The sequence below is a fragment of the Macaca nemestrina genome, chromosome 4 (assembly GCF_043159975.1).
Source record: "Macaca nemestrina isolate mMacNem1 chromosome 4, mMacNem.hap1, whole genome shotgun sequence".
NCBI lineage: Eukaryota > Metazoa > Chordata > Mammalia > Primates > Cercopithecidae > Macaca > Macaca nemestrina.
In genome coordinates, this window is record NC_092128.1 from 114,423,577 (window position 1) to 114,451,291 (window position 27,715).

Genomic DNA, 27,715 nt, shown 5'->3' on the forward strand with positions numbered 1-27,715 from the left:
TGAGGTACGACTGAACACGGAGATCTCCAAAACTGCGGAGAGTTGTGCGTGTGCACGTATGCACAGACATCTACATGGAAATGGCTGTAACGCATCCAGCCATAAGGCGTACAAGGGTATGTATACTTACAGAGTTAAGAACCACTATTCTCAGGAGTTATATGACAGCCTGAGAAGACGCCCAGGATGTAGGAACAGGGAGCAAGCGAGCGTTTGGCACCTTGAGGGTGCTCCGCGCGTCTGGTAAAGCCAACGAGCCCCTCCTCTTCGCTGGCCTCTCCGGGGCCCTGCTGACCAGTGGTCGAAGCCACAGGACCGGGTGCGGGTGGCCAGCGTAACCGGGGCAGCCCAGCGGCTTCCCCTCGGCCGCGCCAGGACGCTCTGCACGCGGCGACGACGGCCCCACAGTTCCCCGCGCGCGCAAGCGCAGGCGGCGGCTCCCGGCGTGCAGCTCGGTGGCGGCTGACCCGGCAGCGGGCCGCCTCAGGCAGCCCTGGCCGGGCCGCCCGGGTCCCCGGCAGCGGGGTAGGATGGCGCTAAAGCGGATCCAGAAGGTACGCACTTTCCCACCCTCCGACTCTTTGGGTGTCCGAAGCGTCGAGGTGTGGGCGGGGCGCCGCTGCCGTGAAGTGAAAGGTGACAAAGGCTCCGCAAGTCGCGGATACACCTGCCTAGGAAGGTGGCCGAACAGCCACCCGCGCAGCCTGAAAAGCTAACGCAGCCTGAGAAGGGGATTGCGCGAGCGCGGGGCGGGGCCGGGCCGTGACCACGTGGGCTGCGTCACGCTGGCGGGGCGCCGTGGGGCCACCTGCAGGCTCCTGGACAGCGGGTTGCTGGGTCCCCGGAGTAAGGCAAGCTTGCTCCTCTAGGGTATCCAGAAGGGCTGGATGGGTATCCAGAAGGGTATCCAGAAGGGTATCCAGGATGAAGCTGGGTCCTAAGGGATGAGTAGGAACTCGGCAGGTGGGGAAGAGGGAAAAAGGCTTTCCCGGCAATGGGGAGACCACGAGGCCTGGAGGACTGACAGGATAGGGGAGAAGCTGAAGGGCAGATGGTGTGGACTCGGGTGGTCCTTAGGGGCAGTGCTGAAATAACTGATTTTTATCCTGTAGGTAAGAGGGAGTCCATGAAGGTTTAATGCATTCACTAGGATTTGGAAAATGCACAACAGTAGAAGAAAGAAGTATTTCTAATCCTATCACTTTACTATTTGTTAACATTTTAGCATACCTATGTTCAGTTTTTTCTATATTTAAAACAATTATCCTGCATTTTGTATTCCACTTATTCACATAATAGTAAATGTAAGCATGTTGTGAAGTAGTATTTATAACTTTTTTTTTTTTTTTGAGACAGTCTTGCTCTGTCGCCCAGGCTGGAGTACAGTGGCACAATCATGGCTCACTGCAGCCTCAACCGTCCGGGTTCAAGTGATCCTCCCTCCTAAGCTTCCTGGGTAGCGGGGACTACATGCCACCATGCCCAGCCAATTGTTTATTTTTTGTAGAGACAGTGTCTCACTATGTTGCCCAGGCTGGTCTCATACTCCTGGGCTTAAGCGATCCTCTTGCCTCTACCTCCTAAAGTGGTGGGATTACAACGTGAGACACCATGTCCAGTTCTGTAACTAATTTTTAACATTAACTTTCCACAAGTACGTGACTAGTGACTTATTTAGTCATTACCTGTAGTAGGTAAAACTGTAGTAGGTAAAAGTATGAACTTGGGTGTCAGACCTGGGTTAGAGAATGTGAGGTCACTTATAGTGGGACCTTGGGTAAGGCACTTAATCATTCCTAGCCTCCCAGTCCTACATATTTACAGAGTTGTTTCGAGAATTAAATGCTATGAAATGTGTTTAGCACATGCTTGCTGTATACCAAGCACTCAATATGAGTTAGCTGCTGTTGTTCAAAATTCTTCACTATTTGCTGTTATGAACTTTGTATTAGGCTGTTTTGTTTGCTATAAAGGAATATCTGAGGCTGAGTAATTAATAAAGAAAAGAGGTTTATTTGGCTCTCAGTTCTGCAGGCTGTACAAGAAGCACAGTGCCAGCATCTGCTTCTAGTGAGGCCTCAGGAAGCTTACAATCATGGCGGAAAGCAAAGGAGAAGCAGGTGTGTCACCTGGTAAGAAAGGGAGCGAGAGAGATGCCAGCTCTTTTAAACACCCAGATCTCGCATGAACTAATAGAGTGAGCACTCACAGATTATTGTTGGGGGGCTACCAAGCCATTCATGAGGAATCTTCCCCCATGACCCAGACACCTCCCACCAGGCCCCGCCTCCAACATTGGCGATCACATTTCAGCATGAGATTTGGAGGGGACAAATATCCAAACCAGATCAACCATCATTGTACAGTGAGCCTTTTCCTTAATTCACATTACTGGGTTTGATTGCCAGAGGTGGAATAACAGGATCTCTGAGAGTATGACTCTTCTTTTTAAATAGCTGTCCAAAAGAGAGATAATTTTGATGAGTTATTCTCTGAAAGGGGTCATCTGTCATCCTAGGACTTTGAAGCAGGTGAATGACGTGCTGAGATCTGTGTTATAAAAAGATCCTTCTGGCGGCAGTGTGGCCTAAAGCGGGACAGAGGGAGACTAGAGGCTGTTGTGAAGATTCAGCAGAGGCTTTGCCCAAATTAATGACCATGGAATGGATGCTAGGCCAAAGCAGTGCCTGGACCACATTACAGAAGTGGAATTGACAGGACTTGAGGAGAGGATGTGGTGAAAGTGAAACAAGGAGGTGTACAAAATGGGTCACAAAGCAGTGCCTGGACCACATCACAGAAGTGGAATTGACAGGACTTGAGGAGAGGACGTGGTGAAAGTGAAACAAGGAGGTGTACAAAATGGGTCACTTAGTAGATGGTGGTGTTATTATCTAGGATGGGGAATCAGAAGTTTTGAAGGCAGGGAGGAGGGTAGGAGAGATTAAGGAGTAAAGGTTTGAGCCTACATATTCAAATGTATAGGCTGATAAGATTTATAAAAGGAAGGGTTTGGAAAAACAAGTTTGGACCTTGAGCATGAAATGTCAACTATAGATCCAAGGTAACTGAAGTCATAAGGCCAGGGAGAACTTTTCCTTGATAAGAATCAAGGACAGGCTGGGTGCAGTGGCCCATACCTATATCCCAGCACTCTGGGAGGCCAAGGCGGGTGGATTGCTTGAGTCCAGGAGTTTGAGACCAACTGGGCAACACAGCAAAATTCCATCTCCACTAAAAATTAAAAAATGGCCAGGCGAGGTGGCTCATGCCTGTAATCACAGCACTTTGGAAGACCAAGATGGGTGGATCATTTAAGGTCAGGAGTTTGAGACCAGCCTGACCTATGTACTGAAACCCCTCTGTAATAAAAATACAAAAAAATTAGCCAGGCGTGGTGGTGCACGCCTGTAACCCCAACTACTCCAGAGGCTGAGGCAGGAGAATTGCTTGAACCCGGAGGGTGGAGGTTGCAGTGAGCTGAGATTGCACCACTGCACTCCAGCCTGGGTGACAGAGCGAGACTCCGTCTAAAAAAAATAAAAGTAAATTAAAAAAAAAAAAATTAGCTGAGCGCAGTGACACACATCTGTAATCCCAGCTACTCAGGAGGCTAAGGTGGGAGAATCACCTGAGCCTGGGAGGTCAAGACTGTAGTGAGCCTCACCACTGCACTCCAGCCTGGGCAACCAGAGTGAGACCCTGTCTTAAAACAAAAACAAAACAAGAATCAAGGTCAGGACTGGCTTCATGTGTGTGTGATGCATTCAGTCTCACAGGGCCCCAGGCTTGGATGGGCTCTGCCTTTGGTTTTATGCTCTGCTGTCACCATCAGGAAATTCTTAATAATTATTGAACTAGAGACCCTACGTTTTCACATGCACATAATTTGCCCTGCAAGTCCTGGGGAAAATAACAGAACTGTAGGAAATATAACTTTAAAAGTGTGTCAAGCCTGCAGTGGTGAGATGGCACCATTGGGCCACCACTAGTTAGGATGTCTTAGCTGCAAGTGACAGAAGCTGAGCTGCCCTTGTGCATGGAATTGGAGGTCCTGTGGCAGGACCTTGGGAGCAACTCAGTCCCCCTCTCCTGGTCTGTTTCTGTGTCACTCTGGGCTGAATGGCTCCGGGACACACAGCCTGCTGGACATCTGGGAGTAATAGAGACAATTGCTTCCAGAAGAACTGATGAGAATGTTCTCAGAAAGCCCAGCAGATGTTTTTTTTTCCTTTGCCTTGTTATGAATTATGTCTCATGCTCATTCCTAAACCAATGAGTGGCAAGGAGTCTGGTTACCCTTAGACCTGGAGCTGAGAGTGAGTTGACCAGGAGTCCTTCAGAACAGGAGTCCTTTGGAAAGGAGGAAGGCGGATGGGTGCTGAGCAGGTAGCCAGCAATATGCGAGCCTGAGCCAGGTGTGTGGTGTCTACCAGCTGCCCCCTTAAGTTTCCAATCCACAGCTCTTTCTAACCAACTTCAACCCTTTAAAAATATGTTTTCAAATGAATGTTTCAAATTGAATGTTTTTAGATGCACTTTTTATTTATTTAGCTAGTTTAGTTAGTTAGTTAGTTAGTTTTTGAGACAGGGTCTTGCTCTGTTACCCAGGCTGGAGTGCAGTGGCTTAATCATAGCTCACTGTAGCCTTGACCTCCTGGGTTCAAGCAGTCCTCCCACTTAGCTTTCCCAGTAGCTGGGACTACAGGTGCCTGCCACCACATCTGGCTAATTTTAAGATTTTTGTAGAGAGCGGATTTCACCACGTTGCCAAGGCTGGTTTCAAACTCCTAGGCTCATGCAATCCTCCCACCTCAGCCTCCCAAAGTGCTAGGATTGCAGGTATGACAGGGTTGTATGTGACAGCAGTTCAATTTTTTTTTTTTTTTTTTTTTTTTGAGACGGAGTCTCACGCTGTTGCCCAGGCTGGAGTGCAGTGGCGCGATCTCGGCTCACTGCAAGCTCCGCCTCCCGGGTTCCCGCCATTCTCCTGCCTCAGCCTCCTGAGTAGCTGGGACTACAGGCGCCCGCCACCGCGCCCGGCTAATTTTTTGTATTTTTAGTAGAGACGGGGTTTCACTGTGGTCTCGATCTCCTGACCTTGTGATCCGCCCGCCTCGGCCTCCCAAAGTGCTGGGATTACAGGCTTGAGCCACCGCGCCTGGCCAGTTCAATTTTTTAATTTTTTTTTTTTTTTTTTTTGCTCTTTGATATGTGTATTAGTCCATTCTTACATTGCTATTAGGAAATACCTGGCTGGACACAGTGGCTCATGTCCGTAATCCCAGCATTTCGGGAGGCCGAGGCAGACAGCTCATCTGAGGTCAGGTCCTGGTCAACATGGTGAAACCCCATATCTACTAAAAATACAAAAATTAGCTGGGTGTGGTGGCAGGTGCCTATAATCCTGGCTACGTGGGAGGCTGAGGCAGGAGAATTGCTTGAACCCGGGAGGCAGAGGTTGCAGTGAGCTGAGATCATGCCACTGCACTCCAGCCTGGGCAATAGAGTAAGACTCTGTCTCAAAAAAAAAAAAGAAAGAAAGAAAGAAGCTGAAGGCCGGATGAGGTGGCTCATGCCTATAATCCTAGCACTTTGGGAGGCTAAGGCAGGTGGATGGCCTGAGCTCAGGAGTTCAAGACCAGCCTGGGCAACATGGCAAAACCCCAGCTCTACCAAAAGTACAAAAAGTTAGACAGACATAGTTGGTAGTGTGTGCCTATGTTCCCAGCTACTCAGGTGACTGAGGTGGAAGGATTGCTTGAGCCTGGGAAGTGGAGGTTGCAGTGAGCCAATATCATGCCCCTGCACTCCAACCTGGGTGACAGAGTGAGACCCTATGTCAAAAAAAAAAAAAAAAAAAAAACAACCTGAGATGAGATAATTTAGAAAGAAAAGAGTTTTAATTGGCTCACAGTTCCACAGGCTGTATAAGAAGCATGGCACTAGTGTCTGCTCTGCCTCGGAGGAGGGGACACTTACACTCATGGTGGAAGGCAAATGGAGCAGAGCAGGCATGTTACATGGGCAGAATAGGAGCAAGAGAGAAAACAAGGGGAGATTCTCCACACTTTTATTTATTTATTTATTTATTTTTGAGACAGGGTCTCTGTCACCCAGGCTGGAGTGCAGTGGTGCAATTTCTGCTCACTGCAGCCTCTGTCTCCCTGGCTCAAGTGATTCGCATGTCTCAGCCTCTGGAGTAACTGGAATTATAGTGTGTGCCACCACACCTGACTACTTTTTTTGTGTCTTTTTAGTAGAGACGGGGTTTTGCCATGTTGCCCAGGCTGGTCTTGAACTCCTGAGCTCAAGCGATCCACCCACTTGGGCCTCCTGAAGTGCTGGGATTACAAGCATGAGCCACCATGACCGGCCATGACACATTTTTTTTTTTTTTTTTTGGAGACAGAGTCTTGCTCTGCCGCCCAGGCTGGAGTGCAGTGGTGTGACCTTGGCTCACTGCAAGCCCCGCCTCCTGGGTTCATGCCATTCTCTGGCCTCAGCCTCCCCTAATAGCTGGGACTACAGGCGCCTGCCACCACGCCTGGCTAATTTTTTGTATTCTTAGTAGAGATGGGGTTTCACCATGTTAGCCAGGATGGTCTTGATCTCCTGACGTTGTGATCTGCCCACCTTGGGCTCCCAAAGTGCTGGGATTACAGGTGTGAACCACTGCGCCCGGCCCATGACACACTTTTAAACAATCAGATCTTGTGAGAAGAGGATAATACCAAGTGGATGATACTAAACCAATCACTTGCCCCCAGGCCTCACCCTCAACATTGGAGATTACCATTTGACAAGAGTTTTGGGTGGGAACACAGATCCAAACTATTATATCAATACATATTTAACACATATACTTTGCAATACATGTACTTTAAAGAAAATTTGGAAAATACCTGGCTGAGCAGGGTGGTTCATGCCTGTAATCTCAGCACTTTGGGAGGCTGAGGCTGATGGATCAGTTGAGGCCAGGAGTTTGAGACAAGCCTGGCCAACATGGCAAAACCCTGTCTCTCCTAAATATACAAACATTAGTCGGGCATAGTGGTATGTGCGTGTAATCCCAGCTACTCGGGAGACTGAGGCATAAGAATCGCTTGAACCCAGGAGATGGAGGTTGCATTGAACCGAGATGGTGCCACTGCACTCCAGCCTGTGTGACAGAGCAAAATCCTGCCTGTCTCAAAAAAAAAAAAAAAAAAAAAAGAAAATTAAAGAAAATTTGGAAAATACTCCCAAAATTCAGTTTTTAAAAAAGTCGTCTCTAGTCATCTAAAGTGGGTCATTTTTTTTCTTGCTGGAATGTGTGCCATGCAGTTCCCCTCCTGGGGGCAACAAATGTTAAAGTAGTCTTCTAGAAATATATATGTATATATATTCTCTACCCATTCATATAATTGTGGTTCACATTTTTGTGGATTTTTTTCAGTGCCTTTGATGTGTATATGTTTCAGATTGTTGTCATCATGTAGTACATCAAATTTTATACTCTGCTTTTTTCTTGCCCTTTTCCTTTAATGTTGTATCATGACATTTTCTCCTGTTGTTCTGTAGTCTTTAAAAACGAATTTTCAGTGGCTGCATAATACTTGGTTTAGTTTCTCAAAAAAAAGTTTAACTTCTGATTATAAAGATAGTAATTACTCTTTAAAGAAACTTGGGGCTGGGTGTGGTGGCTCACGCCTGTAATCCCAACACTTTGGGAGGCTGAGGCAGGAGGATCGCTGGAGGTCAGGAGTTCAAGACCAGCCTGGCCAGCATGGTGAAACTCATCTCTACTACAAATACAAAAATTAGCCGGGCATGGTGATGCGTACCTGTAATCAATCCCAGCTACTCTGGAGGGTGAAGCACTTGAACCTGGTAGGCAGAGGTTGCAGTGAGCCGAGATGGTGCCAGTGCACTCCAGCCTGGGCAACAGAGTGAGACCCGGTCTCAAAAAAATAAAAAATAAAAATAAAAATAAATAAAGAGAACTTGGAAGTAAGATAATGCTGTATTCATCTACTTCAAGATGAATATTTTTTCAAATGTTCACATCTCTAAAATTGGGATGCTTCTTACAATAGCTGTCAGCCGGTTACCTTCACTTAGTTGTCACTATCTGTATGAGTAAACTGGATCATGGCAGTTCATTATGAGGTAAGTGCATTGCTGGTACTGTATTTGTTGAGTTCAATTGTTTTAAAAATATTTTCAAAAAGATAGTGTGATTTAGCACTGAAAAGAAAAGCTTTCATGAACACAGGCACAGAAACAGGACAGTGAAGAGTAAATTTCATACTAGTGAAGCAAATATTTGTTGTTGGAGGAAGGACTGGAATTTCCTAATTCTATGTCGAGCAACCAAACTCTTCATAGCCCGAGAAAGGAAGGTACCACCTACCCTCAACTTGGTAAGGCTGGGTCATTTTTTTTTTTTTTTTTGGCTGGAATACGTGCAAATAGATTGTGTATCATGGGCCTTTGCAGAATAAGTATTGATATCTTGAAAGAAGACTCCAGAAACAGTAGTAGAGGACTCTAAGAATTGCCACATTACCATTGTTTTAGAAGACACAGAGGATGATATTGTGTAGACATCAATGACTCAGTGTTGGGCTCTGAATGGGAAGAAACTTTGGGAATACCTGAACAAACCAGTTTATTTATTTCACTTGTTTTTCCTTTTTTTTTGGATGCATGAATGATACTTAAAAAGAAACACACAAAGCTATGTCTAAGCCTAAAAGAATTCTTTTGATAAGAGTAATTTTAATTTTTTAATTTTTTGAAACAGAGTCTCACTGTGTCACACAGGAGCAATCTCGGCTCACTGCAACCTCAGCCTTCCGGGGCTAAAGCAATTCTTTTTTTTTTTTTCCCCCCCACAGGAAGAAAAAATACTTTTTATTTAATGACCAAGTACACACACATTCTCACACACACATATGTACATATAACTAAAAAAATTTATTTTGCTCTTTATCATGTGGGATGCATTGTGAAATGTTCTACATTCTTTCATTTAAAGAAAAATGCTGGTCACGTTTTAGTAAAAATATTTCACAAATCACTAATATGTTACAATGCATAACTGCTCTAGAGCATTAACAATGCTAAGCTATAATTATAGGAAAATAGATATTGGCGCTCCTTCTTAGAATTAGCCCATGTGGTATTTTAGGTACTCAACTCAGAGAAAAAAAAAAATGTAACATAGCCTTCTTACCATGTATCCAGCCTGGACATGGTACATGCTTTCAATGAGCTTAAATCACCTACCTTCCTAGGCCCAAGATCTGAGGGAATGATTTGCAACTATGTAACAGGACCCTTTGTCTGTACTATACATTTTATATTTCTTTTTGTACATTGTTTCACTTGTTCCTCACAAGGACCCTGTGAGGTAGGGAGGGGAAAATATCAGCTACACTTTATAGATAATGAAGTTAAGATTCAGAGAGGTTAAGTGACTTTCTCAGTTACCATATACCTAGTACAAGGCAGAGACAAAATAGTAACTATTAACTTTTAGGTTGGAGGCCCTTTTCTCTAAACCACATAGCTTCTGAGAGTATAATCTAACCCAAAATATTTTTACTGCTTCATCCTCATTTTCTTATTGTTAATTCAGCTTTTTACAGAATACCATAAAAGACCTAATTCTAAATTCATCATGCTAAATTTATGCTTCTCTATCAGTGTAAACTTATGGCCACAGAACACACTTTTTTTGGAAAGCACTGTCACTTTGGCTCTAAAGGAACATAAGCAATATAAAAAGCTCCAGAGGCCAAGGAAATTGAAGAGAAGTCAGAAGAAGGGATATCAAATGGAATGTATTAATGGATTTTACTCCCTTTAAGCTTGTACTTTTGTGAGAGGGTTCAATGGAGAGCTTTAATGCAAATGAGACTTGAAGCTTTTGAAGAAGATCTAAGTCTTGATGAGGTTATTCAAACTCAGATCTTGAATGCATAATGATGATAGGCCATGGTCTTCAAAAACATTGTACTTAATGCTCTTCCACAGTGCTAGGATTGGAATGCCACAATACATATTGATTCATGTTTTTGTCCATTAATGGTCTGTGGGTTTCTTTAAATGAAGTCCATTTTAGAGTCCATAGATATCAGTGTTCTGCAAAACTGTTGGGGATTGGAGGCTCCCAAAAGACCCCAGACACTCCGCCCTGCCCATGGCATCACCCTGTAAAGCGATTCTTGTGCCTCAGCCTCCTGAATAGCTGGTTATAGCCACGTGCCACCATGTCCAGCTAAGTTTTGTATTTTTAGTAGAGACAAGGTTTCACAGTGTTGGCCAAGCTGGTCTTGAGCTCCTGACCTCAAGTGATCTGCCTACCTCAGCCTCCCAAAGTGCTGGGATTACAGGTGTGAACCACCGTACACAGTCTAATAAAAGTAATTTTTAAGTAAAATTAAAGTTTATGTGCAAAGAAAGCATTTGGTGTTAGCTTATTTGCCAGCATGTTCCCCGCCCCCCCCCCCCAATTGTATGTAAAGTAAAATTGTGTCTTACAAAGGATGGAGTCTTGGAGTTGATGGAACACAGTTAAGAAATAACTGGGTGTGTAGCATGGTTTGCTTAATTCTTCTCTACTAATATTCAATACTTTAACTTACTTTCTCTTTTTTGGAACTTCTCAACTTTTATCATTGTTACTTGTAATAGTAATTACTATATAAACTTAACCTACTTAATCCTTTACAATAAATAAAATATTTATACATTTAATGATTTGATAATAAATTCCTATGGTTCAAAAGGTGCAAAGGATATACAGGGAAAAGTCTCCCGCCCAAGACTGTCCCTAGCCATCCAATTCCCCTCCTGGAGGGGCAACCAGTGTTGAAGTATTCTTCTAGAAATATATATATATATTCTACTTATTCCTCTCCCTTTTTATAATACTAATTGTGGCATTCTCTATACCACTATTGTCATGATATTTACTAGTTGCTCTTGCTTACATTATATACATTAAAAACTTACATGCAAAATTTGTAGCCATACAATAGTGCCGGCAAGTTGGCAGGCAAGTATGATTACAGCTTAACAGATAATTATACTGAGGCCCAAAGAGGTGAAAGTGATTTCCTCAGTGATGGAGCTCGGACTCAGACCTGAGTCTTCTAACCCTGTGAGGTGAACACAGGAATTCGATGTGTGAGTGGACTAGTTTCTTTCAAGTCACACCATTCTTCCTTGAAATGCCAGTTAGCATTCAAAACTCCTGGGTGCTGGTTGGAGTCTATCAATGGGGATCCACACACGGCCTTTCAGGGATCATTAAGTGTGGGTGTAACTGTTGATCACACCTCTAAAGGGGCCATGGATTCTGCATACTGGCAGTGCAAAAGCATAGAGGTGTGGGAAAACCTTGTGAGGTAGAGGGAATTGGTCTGTACTGCTGGCTTTTCCTGCCCCTGGCTCTTCATGTAACCTCTTCAGGATTTGCCTTAACAGTTCTATCATAGAGCTCATTTATCCATGCAGTATTGCAATGAATGTAAACAATTCCCCTGCACCATGATAGTGGAGGTGCTGAGGGGCACATAGCAGAGAGGTAAGCAAAAAGGAACTGTTCCACAGAGATTTCTGTAGCTCTTGCATTTCTGAGCCTGTCCTCGGTCCCCTTGCATGACCTCAGTTGTTCCCAAGTTAAATTCTTTTTTGACCACTCCTAATGCTGCTTCCTGAGTGCTTTCCAAGTATAATTCATTTTACTTATGAGGAAATGGGTTCAGATATATTAGATACTATTAGAATTGGCCAGTGGTATACTGGTAGATGTTTAAAGATCAACCCTCGGGGAGAAAACATGGCCCTGATTTGTGGCATTTGTTGGCTTCTGTGATGTTAATACTTCCATCTTGGCTGATTAAATTTGAAGTGAAGGGGATAAATGCAGGATGGCCAGAGGTGGTTACTGAAATGATCAGCGTGTCCAGAGACATATGGTCAAATCAGGAGAGTTTGTGTAGATAGGACAGTGTTTGGCTTAATTCAGAGATGGTTTCCCATAAAGGGAATCTAGTTGTGGTATAATCCCCGATCCCCACTGGTGCAGTGTTAGACTTTGGCTCAAGTGCCAACGTCTCCACATTCAGAGCCCTAGGACTTACCACATAACCAGTGGTGACTGGGGTGATTGGGATGGTGGTTGGGGAGGCACAGTAGAGAGATGAGCGCTTCCTTGGTGCTAACTGCTTCCATACATTAATTCATTAGCCTAGTAGTAAAACCTGGCACCTATCCTTCTCCCAGAACTCTCTTCTGGTCTGCTTTCCTTCCATATCCTCAGCACCTGGGGGCCTAGGGATGTCTTCTACCTGAGGAGGTGGGAGGCTAGGCTTGGAGGTAAGGCAGAGCTACGTGTGACTGACTTCTTGCCTGCCCTCTTCCAGCTGTGTACCTTGAGTAGGTAACTTCATCTCTTTACAATTCAGTTTCCTAATGTATAAAATGGAAATGATCATACCTACTTCTCTGGTATCTTTACAGCAGGGAGTAGACTCCTGTGACCCACCTTGTCTCTAACCCACTCCTGAGGCCTAGGAGCCTCCTCCCACCAGGAGAATTCCTTCCAGCTACCAAGATTGGTGTGTAAAGGCAGAATCCCCAACATACAGCCACTCTGACCCACTATCTCATGTTCTAGGAATTAACCGACTTGCAGAGGGATCCTCCTGCCCAGTGTTCCGCGGGACCTGTGGGTGATGACTGTAAGTATTTTGGGGGGCTTCAGGTTGTAGGAGGATTGTAATTAAGATCCCCAAATTTAGGCCGGGTGTGGTGGCTCATGCCTGTAATCCTAGCACTTTGGGAAGCCAAGGTGGGTGGATTACCTAAGGTCAGGAGTTTGAGACTAGATTGGCTAACATGGCAAAACCCTGTCTCTACTAAAAGTACAAAAATTAGCTGGGCATGCTGGCATGCGCCTGTAATCCTAGCTACTTGGGAGGCTGAGGCAGGAGAATCGCTTGAACCCGGGAGGCAGAGGTTACAGTGAGCCGAGATCGTGCCACTGCACTCCAGCCTGGGCAACAGACTCCATCTAAAAAACAAACAAACAAAACCAAACAACCAAATTATCAGCCAAGCAGTATTTAAGAAAACCAGTCAGTTATTTTCCCTTCATTTGCTTGTGAATGGCTTTTTCATTTGAGGTCTAGGCCATGAGTTCACAGCAGCTTGGCTGGTCAGGTTATACTCAAAGTAGAACCTGCATTGCCTCTCATGTCCCATAGTCACCGCTTCCCTCTTCTGGCGCAAGAGAAAGCCAGCTTGGCCTGAGGAGTCACATCGGCTGCTGGAAAGTGCCCTTGGCCAAGTCAAACTTGGGTGCTGGTGTAAATATTGTTGGAGTTGGTCTAGAGGACCTGGTGCTGCTGCAGCTCCTGGGAGCAGAGCAGGACAGCCGAGGAGGGGCAGGGCAGGGTAGGGCAGTGGCCACTTGCCTCTGCCAAGGGGAAGGGCAATCCCTATTATTTTCTACCACTTCCACTCTTCCCTGGGGGAGACTGAAGGAGCAGTTCTGGGCAGCTTCTTGGGAGAGAGAGGGAGAAGCAGCACTACCTATTCTAGGCCTCTGCTGTCCCTCACAGGTGGTAGCCGAGGCTGAGCTGCCCAGCACTAGGGTTTCCAGGTCTGTCCTCTGCCCACTCACCTTGCCTCCACTTTGCGGGCTTCTTGGGCTCTGGAACACCAATCCTTCTCTGTGAGGCTTCAGTAACTGCAGCCACAGGAAAGTAGGTGGAGAGGGGAGATACTATGTGTTCAAGGAGAGTGGTGTCAGAGGTACATATACCAAAGAATCAAAAACAGACTGAGACAGAATGTGTATACCAATGTTCACAGCACCATTATTCATGATTTTCAGAAGCTGGTAACAACCCAAGTACCCATCAGTGGAAAATAGATAAACAAAATATGGTTCTGATATACATTACAACATGAAAACCTGCGAAGTGAAATAAGCCAGAAAGAAAATAATGAATATATGATTCCACTTACATGAAATATCTAGATTAGGCAAATGCATAGAGACAGGTGGCAGATGAGAGATTACCTGAGGCTGACGGGAGGGAAAATGGGAGAAATATTGTTTCATGGGTACAGAATTTGTTGGGGGTGATGGAAAGTTTTAGAAATGGATGGGGGGATGGTTCTACAGCATCATGAAGGCATACGATGCCACAGAATTGTACACTTAACAGTTGTTTAAATTGCATATTTTATTATATATTTTTTACTACAATAAAACAAAAAGAAATTTCACAAAGCTGGAAAAAAAGAGGGCATGCCAACATATGTGTGCCTGCATGTCCTGGGAGGGGACTGAGCTTAGAGGAGCCAGGGGTAGGCAGATGGAACCACTGAAAATGGAGGACTCTAAAGTCTTTACGTGGGAGTTTAAATCTCGTTTTTGGAACAGAGCAGAAATGTTTCCCAGCTGCCTATGCAGAGTGTGAGAAACAAGAACGACTCTGCTCCACTGTCTCCTGGTACCTGCTCATCACTCTGCTTCTCACTAATCAGCGATTACCTCATGTTGTCCTCACAAGCACCCAGGTCTCTATAGCATGCTTCCCCTCTTACCTGTCACTTAAGATAATATCAGATTAAACTGGGGTTGCTGTAAACTTGAACTAGTTCTTGTTTAGCCTTAGCTGTCTAGAGGTAGCTCCTTGATGCTCAGCTCAGCTCAGACTTACCTTGCACCAGAGCCCAGGCTAAGAGAGGCTAGCGTCAAGGCCAGCCACCACAGTCAGAGCTCAGTGGGTGGAAGCTAGCCTTTGGGGCCATTTCACACCCGCCTCGTGGGCTCACAGCCATTTCCAGCATCCCTCCTCTATATCTTTTCTCGTCCTCTTGCTTTTGGGGCCTTCTCTTCTGACTCTGCCCTCAAGCCCTGCTTAGTGTCCCAGCAGCCCTCAGAGTTAAAGTGAACAAGACCAGAGGATTCTAACCTGTTCTGAAATATATTATCAAAAACACTTTTATTTAATAAAGAATTCCATTCACATTAACATTAGGCAAAGATATATCTACTTTCAACTAATGATTAGCATGAATTGGAATAAAAACAGTCAAAGCAAAAAAAAAAAAAAGTGGTATTTTCATTAACTCAGGCAGCCTTATTATAGGTAAAGGGGCTCTGTTCAGCACCATTTCTTCGAAATATTGAAAAGCGCTCATGGGCCACCCTGACTACTTTTGAACACCTCTAGGGCTTAGGAAACTTCTGCTTTAGTCCCTGCACTTGTGCTCCCACCCCAAACCTTGGTGCTTTCCTGGGCCTCCTGTTGGGTAGAGCCTGTGGGATACTTAAACAGGTGACAGGAAGCCCAGGACAGGACCAGGTCTGAAACTTTGGGCTAATTCCATATCCACTATGAATCCATATGAGACAGAATTCTCTTGAGAATAACAGGCCCTTCAGATGATCCCAGCAACCCATTCCTGTGGGTGAGTAGGCATTTTCCACAAAGGCCCTAGAGTCAATATCCCTGGGACCATTAGTATGACTTGGGAACCTTGAATGTGAGTGTTTGGGCCACACTAGGCTAGCCTTGCTGAAACACAGGAGCTGTTCTGGGAATGGGTAGAGCGGTGAAAGTCACCTGAGATGCTGGAAAGGGTGTAGGGTGTGATGTGCAGCAAGAAGAGGCTCTAAACTCCTGCCAAATGGTGGCAACCTGGAAGGGAAGCATGAGAGGGGTTCATCATGACCTTGTTACTGAGTGCCCAGAGCACAGGGCACTGCCCAGGGGGTGGGCAGGAGAGGACTCAGATGGAGGCAGCACCCGTGAGGGTCCAGGGCCATGGGCAGTTGGCTCCTGAGAGAGACTCTTTGAAGAGGGCTTCAGAATAAATCAGGGTAAGAACCAAGGAATAGAAGGGTTTATACAGAGCAGTAAGGAAAATGGCTGAAAGCTAGCCAAGGCTTCAATTCTGTGCAAAGAACTGACTGAATTGTAGTCACTGGCATTTGTGTAGTAAAGAATTTAATCTTGGCTAAGCACAGTGTCTCACGTCTGTAATCCCAGCACTTTGGGAGGCTGAGGCTAGCAGATTTCTTGAGCCCAGCCTGGGCAACATGGTGAAACCCCATCTCTACAAAACAACAGCAACATAAAGAATTTAATCTTGGCCAGGTGCGGTGGCTCAAGCCTGTAATCCCAGCACTTTGGGAGGCCGAGACGGGCGGATCACGAGGTCAGGAGATCGAGACCATCCTGGCTAACATGGTGAAACCCAGTCTCTACTAAAAAATACAAAAAAAAACTAGCCGGGCGAGGTGGCGGGCGCCTGTAGTCCCAGCTACTCGGGAGGCTGAGGCAGGAGAATGGCGTAAACCCGGGAGGCGGAGCTTGCAGTGAGCTGATATCCGGCCACTGCACTCCAGCCTGGGCGACAGAGCGAGACTCCGTCTCAAAAAAAAAAAAAAAAAAAAAAAAAAAGAATTTAATCTTGTCCCCAAAAGATCTGGCCATCATCCTTAACACGTAGGGGGCGATCTCTAAGATATCGTACCTGATAGGAATGTCTTTGTTTGGCTGGAAGCTTTGATGCACACCAACAGTGTGATTTAGGGTGAGGAATGGCCACACCAAGTAGACCAACCATGTGATTTAAGGTGAGAGAGATTTAATGTGACCAACCATGTGATTTAAGAGCCTAGCCTGGGCAACATAGCAAGACCCCATCTCTACAAAAATGAAAAAAGTAAAAAAATTAGCCAGATGTGGTGGCACATACCTGTTGTCCCAGCTCCTCAGGAGGTTGAGGCAGGATAGCTTGAACTTAGGAGTTTGAGACTGCAGTGAGCTATAATCATGCCACTGCCCACCAGCCTGGGTGGCAAAGTGAGACCATCTCAAAAAAATAAAAAAATAAGGTGGGGACTTGGATCATGCCTGGAGGAGCCAGAGACTGGAGCCTGAGATCAGCCCTATGGGCATTCACATCAGTCAGTCATGCTCTCAGGGTAGAGCCCCAATAAGAATTCTAAATACGGAGGCTCCAGTGAGCATCCCTGATTGGGTACTCTGTGTGTGTTGCCGTACAGCAATGCCAGGAGAGTAACACATCCCGACTCCACGGAGAGAGAAGAATGGAAGCTCTGCGTTTGGACCCTCCTGATGTTAACTTATGCTGTTTCCCTGGGATAACCGGCAATCTTGAGCACACCCGCTTTCAGTGAGCTCTGGGAGTCCTAGGCAGTTACCGCATCTTGGGTGGTTTGGGGAACCCCAGTCTTGCAGTTGGTGTCAGAAGTGAGTGCATCTCGTGTGGACAGTGCCCTGTAATTTAGCAGTGCATTTTCAGTAGAATAGACATGTTTCTTGGGGGGTCTCTTACATGCCCATCTCTCTTTTGTCTTGTAGTGTTCCACTGGCAGGCCACCATCATGGGCCCGGTAGGTAGTAGCTGCTGAGCACACCACTCCAGTTTTGCTTCTTGCACTTTGGGCTTAGCACATGCACTGATCTCTTCCTGTGTCTCATCATTCCAGAATGACAGTCCTTACCAAGGAGGTGTTTTCTTCCTGACCATCCACTTTCCTACGGATTACCCGTTCAAGCCCCCAAAGGTGAGGTGCCCCTCACAACTCCCCTGATGTTTGAATGAAGGACAGCATATGACGAGGGGCCCTTCAAGTCAGGTATAGGTAAAAAGAGCTGTACATGGGGCTTCTCTGAGGGCCCACCGCTCCACCCTGTGGTGACAGCCTCCCAGGACTTTAACCACTGGACTTTGGGAATTAGCACCTGTTGTGACCAAGGGTCAGTGGGGTGAGCTGGTGCTGGCCTCCTTACTGAGGCCACAGTTTGAATGCTTTTCCTTGTGACTGTAGCTGAGTCTGGTCATGTCTCCAGGCTCTGGCTCCCTTCTCTGCGGTCCCTTAGAGTTAGGACAGGGGTCCTCTGCTGGGGTGATTTTGCTATTGCCCCAGGGACATTTGGGCAACATCTTGGGATATTTTGGGTTATCAAAACTGTGGTGAGGGGGTACTGCTGGTATCTAGTGGGTAAAGGCCAGGGTATCCCAGGGATTCCCTACAGTGCCTAGAACAGCCTCCCTTCCCATGACAGAGAATGATCAGCCCCAAGTGTCAATAGTGCCAAGGTGGACACACCCTAGTTTAGGACTGGTGAGTCACACCTTCACTTTCCTTTATTAAGTTAAAAGAATAGCAAACCTCCTTTGCCCTTTATGCACACACCATCCCATCAGTGGAGTTTTAGAGAGCAGTGCCACCAGAGGGAAGGAGAAGCCCACGGAGCTGCCTCGACCACCCTGCCCTAGCATGTATTATGCACTGCAGGTCGTCTCATCCCCTGGACCCTTGCACCTCATACTCCTTCTTACCTGGGCTCTGCATGGGTAGCTGAGCCTGCTCTGAGGCTCACAGTCCTGTGGAGGAGGCAGGGCATTTGGCGTGTGAGCCAGTCAGCACTGTCAGCACTGGGGAGGAGCACAAGCAGTGGTTGGCAGCAGGAGCTGGGGTGGTGGGGAGATAGCCCTGAGAAGGGGGAACTGCAGAAGTTCAGCAAGGGGGCAGACGGGTCCCCAGGAAACTGCCCCAGGGGAGTGAGCGTGTGAGGAGTTGGGAAGGAGGCCAGAGGGGTACGGATGGCCCCAGGAGTAGGGTCTGCACGCCATTGTGGGGATTGCCACACCAAAACGATCACTCTGCTGCCTTGTGGAGGAGGCTGGGTTCAAGCGATTCTCCTGCCTCAGCCTCCTGAGTAGCTGGGACTACAGGTACTTGCCATCACACGTGGCTAATTTTTGTATTATTTTTAGTAGAGACAGGGTTTCACAATGTTGGCCAGGCTGGTCTCGAACTCCTGGCCTCTGGTGATCCACTTGCTTCCACCTCCCAAAGTGCTGGGATTCCAAGTGTGAGCCACCACGCCTGGCCAGGTTGTGCATTTTGGCAAGACTTACTCAAAAGTCCTGCATCTGCATCAGACACCTTAGCCGAGGGGTTGTGACATTGCTGTGTCTTACTACCTTGACTTGGCCTTGATGACTCAGTTTGAGTCAGAGGCTTAGCTGCTGTTTTGCGTGTTGTTTATCTGAGTCAGTGTGAAGAAGCCACTTCTGTGCTCGCCAGCTGCAGCTCTGTCCAGACATCACCACCAGAGGCTACGTGGTGCCTGAGCATTTTAAATCTTGGTTAAATATGCTTAGGATCCCAGAGACCTTTTAAACTTTTGGCAAGGGAGTGGGGTGTGCTGCGCAGGGCAATGACAGATGCTAAAATAGCTTTGCCACATTAGAGTACAACTGCTGTTCAAGGGGGTTTGGTTGAAAAATCATAAACATGCTTCACGGTGCTCTGATCCACCCCTTCTCCCTTACCCTCTGGAGAGACTGTGGCAGTGTCTATCAAGTAGTAATTTTCTAGCTTATCTCTTTCATTACTGTGTGAGCAGCTGAGGATTTTCCTTAAACAGATATGGATGTAGTCCTGAATGTCTGTTGGGCGTTTTCAGGGTACCTAATTGCCCAAGGACAAAGGAGAAACAGTGATTATTATTATTTCTAAATTATTATTATTATTTTTTGAGACAGTTTTTCTCTTGTCACCCAGGATAGAGTGCAGTAGCATGATCTCGGCTCACTGCAAGCTCCTCCTCTCGGGTTCAAGTGATTCTCCTGCCTCAGCCTCCCAAGTAGCTGGGATTACAGGCACCCGCCACCATGCCTGGCTAATTTTTTGTGTTGTTAGTAGAGATGGGGTTTTGCCATGTTGGGCAGAATGGTCTTGAACTCCTGACCTCAGGTGATCCGTCCGCCTTGGTCTCTCAAAGTGCTGGGATTACAGGTGTGAGCCACTGCGCCCAGCCAACAGTGGTTATTATTAAAAGACTAAGAAGTAAGCTCTGTGGGTGAGTTGGGATTATTTTAGCAAGGAGAGATGTGAGCTAAAAGGTGACAGTGACATTCTATGAGGGAAGAAAGTGCTTCTGTCTTTCAAAAACCTCCTTCTACAGGGAACAGGAGCAACTGGATTTATGTTTTGGCACAAATTTTCTGACAATAGGAGGAATCTGGCAAGATTGCATGGTCTTTATTGGAGATATTGAGGCAGATACTTAATATCTGAGATGATTTTGAAGTTTGACCCTTTCTGGGAAAAATTATATGGTAATAGATATTCGAGCTCACATGCACATAACTCTCTTCTCATATTCCAAAGTAAGTTTAAAAAATATTAAAAACTATATCAAACATGCAAAAAATGGTAGATAATTATATAAAGGATGTTTGTGCATCTCCATCTAGCCTAAGAAGTACCAGTGAGTTCTCAGAGCTAGCGGAGGAGGCAAAATCCTTTTTTTTGTTTTTTTTCGAGATGGCGTCTTGCTCTGTGACGCAGGGTGGTGTGCAGTGGTGCAATCTCAGCTCACTGCAACCTCTGCCTCCCGGATTCAAGCAATTCTCCTGCCTCAGCTTCCCAAGTAGCTGGGATTATAGGCATGTGCCACCACACCTGGCTAATTTTTTTGTATTTTTAGGTAGAGATGAGGTTTCTCCATATTGGCCAGGCTGGTCTCGAACTCCTGACCTTGTGATCCACCCACCTCGACCTCCCAAAGTGCTAGGATTACAGGTGTGAGCCATCACGCCCAGCCGGCAAAATCCTTATGTTCCTTTGCCCCAGCCCCTGCGTTGAGGTCACTGCTCACCCAGAGGGAGTGTAGGTGAGGCAGATTCTTAGGCTCCTGTAGCAGTGGAAGCTGCACCTGACTCAGAACACCTTGCACATCACAGAGAGCAGACTTTCCATGGGTCCCACAACATCCCTGGGAGAGGTACCATGTACCTATTTATAGTGAAGGCTCTGAGGTCCAAGGTCATTTGAAGAAGTAGTGTGTGGCTGTGGTTTAAAACAAAAACAGAAACAGAAAAAAAAAGTCAAATGTAGGAGAGTATACAGTAGAAAATAGGACCTTCTTTCAACTTTGTCTCTCTAACCATGCCCGGCCCCCCGCCTTTTTTTTCCCACAAGGCACTGAGTCTTACTTGTCATTTCATTTCTCTTTCAGGAGTAATCTCCACCTGGATAAGCACTTGTTTGTGCTTCCTTGTTTCTCCCATGAATGGAACAGGCATTTCCATGAATCGGCATCTTGCTTTTCCCATAGCAATATATCTTGGAAATTGTTCCATATGATCACATTCATGTTTTAAAAATTCACCTCATTCTTTTTAAACAGTTGTGTAATATTCTGTTGCTTATTTATAACATTAATTTAACCAGTAATCAATCTGAAGACATTTAGGTTTCACATCTTTTGTTACAGTGGGTATCCTTACATATTTGAAGTGCACAAGGGTATTTTAGGACTAAATTCTGAGAAGGGGGTGGTCTTACAAAGGGTGAAATAGAAAGGTGGGGAGGGTTTGTGGCCTGGCAGAGGGTCCATGGCCTGAGCTTTTATTTGTTATTATTATTATACTTTAAGTTCTAGGGTACACGTGCACAACGTGCAGGTTTGTTACATAGAGTATACATGTGCCATGTTGGTTTGCTGCAACCATCAACTTATCATTTACATTAGGTATTTCTCCTAATGCTATCCCTCCCCCAGCCTCCCACCCCCCAACAGGCCCTGGTATGTGATGTTCTTCGCCCTGTGTCCATGTGTTCTCATTGTTCAATTCCCACCTATGAGTGAGAACATGCAGTGTTTGATTTTCTGTCCTTGTGATAGTTTGCTGAGAATGATGGTTTCCGGCTTCATCCCTGTCCCTGCAAAGGACACAAACTCATCCTTTTTTATGGATGCATAGTATTCCATGGTGTATATGTGCCACATTTTCTTAATCCAGTCTATCATTGATGGACATTTGGGTTGGTTCCAAGTCTTTGCTATTGTGATAGTGACGCAATAAACATACGTGTGCATGTGTCTTTATAGTAGATATACACAGTAATGGGATCACTACTGAATCAAATGGTATTTTTAGTTCTAGAAATGCCATTTCTAGAACTAGAGGAATACCTTGAGGAATCGCCACACTGTCTTCCACAATGGTTGAACTAATTTACACTCCCACCAACAGTGTAAAAGCATTTCCATTTCTCCACATCCTCTTCAGCGTCTGTTGTTTCCTGACTTTTTAATGATTGCCATTCTAACTGCCATGAGATGGTATCTCATTTTGGTTTTGATTTGCATTTCTCTGATGACCAGTGACAAAGAGCATTTTTTATATGTCTGTTGGCTGCATAAATGTCTTCTTTTGAGAAGTGTCTGTTCATATCCTTTGCCCACTTTTTGATGGGGTTGATTTTTTTCTTATAAATGTGTTTAAGTTCTTTGTAGATTCTGGATATTAGCCCTTTGTCAGATGGGTAGATTGCAGAATTTTTCTCCCATTCTGTTGATTGCCTGTTCACTCTGATGGTAGTTTCTTTTGCTGTGCAGAAGCTCTTTAGTTTCATTAGATCCCATTTGTCTATTTTGGCTTTTGTTGCCATCGCTTTTGGTGTTTTAGTCATGAAGTCTTTGGGCCTGGGCTTTTCTGCTGATACATCAACAAAACATCACTGCTTTTTGCATAAAACTTCTGGGCTTTTGAGTCCTTTCTGCCACTCTTGTTACTCCTCAGGACATACTGTTTTCAGGGAGACGGTGTCAATCCCCCTATGTTCAGAATGAGAATCCAGCAGGGAATGGGTCAGGGAACTTCTGGGTGATCACTCACTTCCATATCCCATTAGAGTTTGGGAGTGGGTGTCTGGCTCAGCCTGCACTGTGGGGCCAGATATGCAGCACACTCCAGGTACAGCCCAGCAGTGGCTGCTCCTGCTTTACTTGGTTCATTTCCCAGACGTCCCTGTGGTTTGTCTGATTTGGGATCTCTTGTCTTTGCAGGTTGCTTTCACAACCAAAATTTATCACCCTAATATCAACAGCAATGGCAGCATCTGCCTTGATATCCTGCGGTCTCAGTGGTCTCCAGCGTTGACTGTGTCAAAAGGTAGAGACGCCGATGGCATGCTCTGTGTGCCTTGTCTCTTACACGTGTTTTTACCCCAGCACTGACTGAATGAAAATGGAGGCTCAGAGAGAGCAGTCACCTTTCCCAGGTCACTTAGCCCTGTCCACTGCTGTGCCTGTAAGTGGACATCCTTACATCCCTATGAGGCAGCACCAGCAGAACTTTGTGCCCCACGCCGTGGCGCTTCTCAGCAGTCCATTGCCCTGGGGTGCTCAAACTGTCACATGGCTGCAAGAAGAAAATATTGATTCTACTTATATTTTTTATCTAAAAATAAGAAAGGCAAATATTAAATTACCTTCTCTGTTCCCTCATTTATTCATCCAATAAGCACAAAACGAACTGTGAGTCAGCCCTGAAAAAAGATACAGGGCATGCCCCTGGGGACCTCAAAGTTGGTGGAGAAATCCTCCCTTCCCAAATAAATGATATTAAGCACATGTCTCTGGTTGAAGTTGAAGAAACCAGTCTAAACTGAGCTTAGAAATGCAGATATTCCTTCTGAACTAAGATGGGCTGCACATGGGCTGTGTGTGCACAAGAGACCTGAATGTAGACAGTGCAGTATCCTGGCAGGTGGAGCGTGGGTAGGATGGTGAAAAATCAACCCAAGAGAAACAGAACCTGGCCTAATTTTTAAATTTCTCTGTAGAGGAGACAGGATCTCACTTTGTTGCCCAGACCAGTCTCAAACTCCTAACCTCAAGCAGTTCTCCCATTGTGGCCTCCCAAAGCACTGGGATTATAGGCGTGAGCCACCGTGCCTAGCCAAGTATCTTAAAAAAGGCAAACCTGCCCCTGTCATTTGTAGCTTTATGTGTGGGGAACTGTGGTCAGGACTTTGATGGACTCGCTGAATCCAGTTTGTTTGGAATCACCTAGTGGGTGATTCCCTTCTCCCAGGGTTGCTGAGAGCCACACTGAGTGCACGTCCTAGAGACGGTGCTGGCACACAGGAGGATGCATCTGCTTTGTAGTTAGACAGACCTGGTTCAGAATCTCTTTATTTTATATTTTTTGAGATTGAGTTTCACCCTTGTTGCCCAGGCTGGAGTGCAATGGTGCAATCTCAGCTCACTGCAACCTCTGCCTCCCAGGTTCAAGAGACTCTCCTGCCTCAGCCTTCCGAGTAGCTGGGATTACAGGCATGCACCACCATGTCCGGCTAATTTTGTATTTTTTTAGTAGAGACAGGGTGTCTCTATGTTCGTCAGGCTGGTCTTGAACTCCCAATCTCAGGTGATCCGCCTGCCTCGGCCTCCCAAAGTGCTGGGATTACAGGCATTAACCACCATGCCTGGCCCAGAATCTCATTTTTACCCATTTACTGGGTGTTCCAAATCTGTGACCTTGGACAAGTTACTTGAGTGCTCTGAATTCTTGTTTCCTTACCAGTAAACAGGACTCCTGGGACTAAATGCCAGAGGTGCATGATGTGGGGTGCAGACAAGGATGGGAGGGCAGTTGGAGACTAAGATGGGGTGCTTCAATGGAGAAGGGGAATGAGAGCCAGGATGCACCCAGGAGGGAAGTATCCTAGCATGGAATGCCTGAGGCCACATGATACATGGGACAGAGCAAGTGGTACATCAAGCAGTTTAGATTGGGCTGTTGAAGGGAAGACATCTCCTTGGTCAATACAGAGTGCAAGTTCAGGGAGGTTCACCCAGGGGTGACCTAGCAGCCTCGTGGCTACAGCTGACCAACCTTTTCTTTTCTTCCCAGTTCTCTTGTCCATCTGCTCGCTGCTCTGCGACCCCAACCCCGATGACCCTCTGGTGCCAGAGATAGCCCACACCTACAAGGCCGACAGAGAGAAGTATGCATCCTTTTTGGGTTGCCTTTGTGCCATGGCTGCCCCAGGCAGCTCCATGCGGTACCTATGCTCTGAGCTGGTGCTTCTGTGCTACAGGTTCCCGTGGACATTTTCCTGCCCATGCTGAGCCATGTGCATCGTGGGTGTGCCCTGGGCTTGGACTCCTGGCTTTCTCACTAACATGTCTTTTGAGTCTAAGAAGGGAGAGGGAGATAAAAGCAGTTCACCCTCCTGGATAACTCATTAGCTGCTGCTACTATATATGAAAACATTGCCAAGTCCTGCCCTCGAGGCTGGCAAAATCAGTGGTCAGCCAAGAACAGACTCAGAAGAATCTGACAACAAGAAAAATTTGGATTTAAATTCTAGGGTTTATAGCCTAAGACAAGGGGATGTCTGCTTGGCTATACCGAAGGTGAGGTTGAACTGCTGTGGTCAGTTCGCTGGCTCAGCTCAGAAGTCAGCAGTGTGTTAAACCTTCACTGCCAGCTCTCTGTTTAAACACCAATTAATAGAACCAGAATTGTAAAATTCCGACCCCCTAGGCCAGGCACAACCACATGCACTGTAGCATGAGGGTGTCTGTAGTTGGTAGGGCTGGCACAAGGGGTCATCACCAAGTGTTAGTCTCTGAGTGCTGACAGCACTGTGAGAGAGGCCCAGGTGTGGCAGGGGTCGCAGTCCTGTGAGTGGTGTGAATCTCAGTTGTGGACCTTCAGAGAAGGTATTGCTGGCCCTTTTAAAAGACATCTTCAGTGAGTGAGTTCTTCAGTTCATTACTCATTACTTCTTTCCTGTCTGAAGAGATTAGAATGGAGTATGTTTTTTCCTTGTTTTTGAGACAGGGTCTCATTCTGTTGCCCAGGCTGAAGTGCAGTGGTGTGATCACAGCTTACTGCAGCCTCGATCTCCCAGGCTCAACCTATCCTCCTGCCTCAACCTCCTGAGTAGCTGGGACTACAGGTGTATGCCACCACACCTGGCTAATTTTTTGTAGAGACAGGTTGCCCAGGCTGGTCTTGAACTCCTGGGCTCAAGCAATCTGCCCACCTAGGCTTCCCAAAGTGCTGGGATTATAGGTGTGAGCCACCACACTCAGCCACATGGCTTTTTCAAATTATATTTTTCTTGAGACCTTTATAGATCTTATTATTTCCCTCACTGGAGTTTTCTCAATAACAATCAACATTTTTAATTGACTGGGGTTTAACTTGTGTTTATTTTAACACTTATTACGAGATATTTTAGACATACCAAAAGTGATTTTTTTCAGTGCCTCTTGTAACTATAAATCTCTCTAATCTATAGTCTCATAGCATCAAATCTTATTACAATGATGAGAGTAAGTGCACACACCTGCATAGTCCTCAATGGATGCCCGGCCTGCTCCACGTGCTTTGCATACAGACTTCTCTAGTCTTCCCCACAAGCACACAAGGCAGGTACTCTCACTATGGCAAGCAATCAAAAAAGCCAGGGCACAGAGGGGTGGAACAGCTGCTGAGGATGGTGCTGATGCACACTCCGGTAGGCAGATTCCCAAGCCCTTGTTCTGGAGTTTGTGTGCTGAACGTCCTGTAACTAGTACAAACTGACCTTTGTATGTCTCTTCTCTGTCCTCCCTGCATCCATATTGTAGGACAGGTGAAAGAAAGGGAAGAAGTCTTTGCATTATTAAATCTTCCACAGCAGATAGTTATGGAGAATCAACAGTTTTGGGTTTACACAATGAGGGATTCACCCAGCTGGGGGTTTACAGCCATGTCTGATGTGCTCCTGCTCCAGGGAAAGCCTTTATTCCACTTACCCATCAGCCCCAGATGTTTGACAAGCAGCAGCAGTAGCAGCATTCCCCACATCAGTCCTGTTCTCTGCACCACGTTGAAGGGAAGTGACCATTTCAAGTGAGGGTGTCACTCCCTCTGCTTTTTTATTCCAGGTACAACAGACTAGCAAGAGAGTGGACACAAAAATATGCTATGTAAGTGCCTCGGAGGTTTTACGTGAGACGTTGAAGCTGGCAGAGAGGTCTTCCCTTAAAACTTTGGGCTGTTGGCTGAGCCACTCAAAGAGCGTCATCTGTTCTTCAAACAAATGTTGGTCACCCACTCTCTCCAGCTGCAGCATGTTGGTGCCATTTTCAGCATTTATGGCTTTGACAGTGCCACCTCTTTGATGCCAAATCAGCAGCCATTGTTGTTATGATCTGCAGTCTTCCTGATGACACTGGAATCTCTCTCTCTGCCACCTCAGTTTGTCTGTTGGTCTCTTGGGGGGCCAGGCCCTGCACGTCTCTCCTACCTGGCCTCAAATGGTGCTGCTGCCCATGATGGTACCACACCAGGGCCTCAGCCTGGCCCCTCACCACATACCCTTTGCCTTTTAGAACTCAGTGCCATCCTGGGTGCCCAGGTCAGAGCAGGCTTTCTTCACACCTCATCTGCTGCAGAACCACATCCTGAGGAGTCTCAGCTCATCCTGGAGGGAATTGGGAACAGTGTCACTGGGAAGTGAAGGCCTAGCCCTGCAGCTTCCACCAGTCTCCTCCTGCAGTGCCACATGCTGGCATTTCTCCCTTCACACCAAGAAGCAGCAAGTGGAAAATTTCAGGATACAAAGCACATAACACCCCATAAGAGATGACTATGTTTTTAGAAGCAAGAGCAAAATTATGAAACCTCTAGAGATTTGGGTCATGTTACTCCATTTGATGAGAATTCTCACTATTCCCCGCTCCTCCCACTAGGAGCCTACACTAAGTCCAGGTGTGAGCCATTCACAGACTAGAACACAAGGAGGGAGAGAGACTCTTAAATGTAAATAAAAATGCAATTCACTCATAACTCTAAATGATAA

The 27,715-nt window shown here is 46.1% G+C and overlaps 2 protein-coding genes and 1 long non-coding RNA gene across 8 annotated transcripts in view; 2 read left to right on the top strand and 1 right to left on the bottom strand.

Annotated features, from left to right (window-relative positions):
• Window positions 1-357, bottom strand: part of URGC (upregulator of cell proliferation) — a 47,744-nt gene extending 47,387 nt beyond the window's left edge. For both annotated transcript variants that reach the window (XM_011762433.2, XM_071095108.1), the window contains exon 1: window positions 131-357. The gene's annotated coding sequence lies outside the window, so the exon portion shown is untranslated. The remainder of the gene's footprint in view (window positions 1-130) is intronic.
• LOC105494201 (ubiquitin conjugating enzyme E2 D4) lies at window positions 1-27,715 on the top strand. 5 transcript variants are annotated; one of them, XM_011762420.3, is made up of 8 exons: window positions 1-116; window positions 12,674-12,737; window positions 17,406-17,437; window positions 17,534-17,611; window positions 22,917-23,022; window positions 24,769-24,862; window positions 26,799-26,840; window positions 27,246-27,715. In XM_011762420.3, the coding sequence occupies exons 1-8, from the start codon at window positions 75-77 to the stop codon at window positions 27,319-27,321; spliced, it is 534 nt and encodes a 177-aa protein (XP_011760722.1). In that variant the 5' UTR covers window positions 1-74; the 3' UTR covers window positions 27,322-27,715. The 5 variants fall into 5 exon arrangements, with proteins under 5 accessions (XP_011760722.1, XP_011760723.1, XP_011760731.1 ...); XM_011762429.2 differs by lacking the exon at window positions 1-116 and adding an exon at window positions 425-554; XM_011762423.3 differs by lacking the exon at window positions 1-116 and adding an exon at window positions 17,087-17,217.
• Window positions 738-5,869, top strand: LOC139362855 (uncharacterized). The gene is made up of 2 exons (XR_011622339.1): window positions 738-963; window positions 2,035-5,869. It is a non-coding gene; the product is annotated as an uncharacterized lncRNA (long non-coding RNA).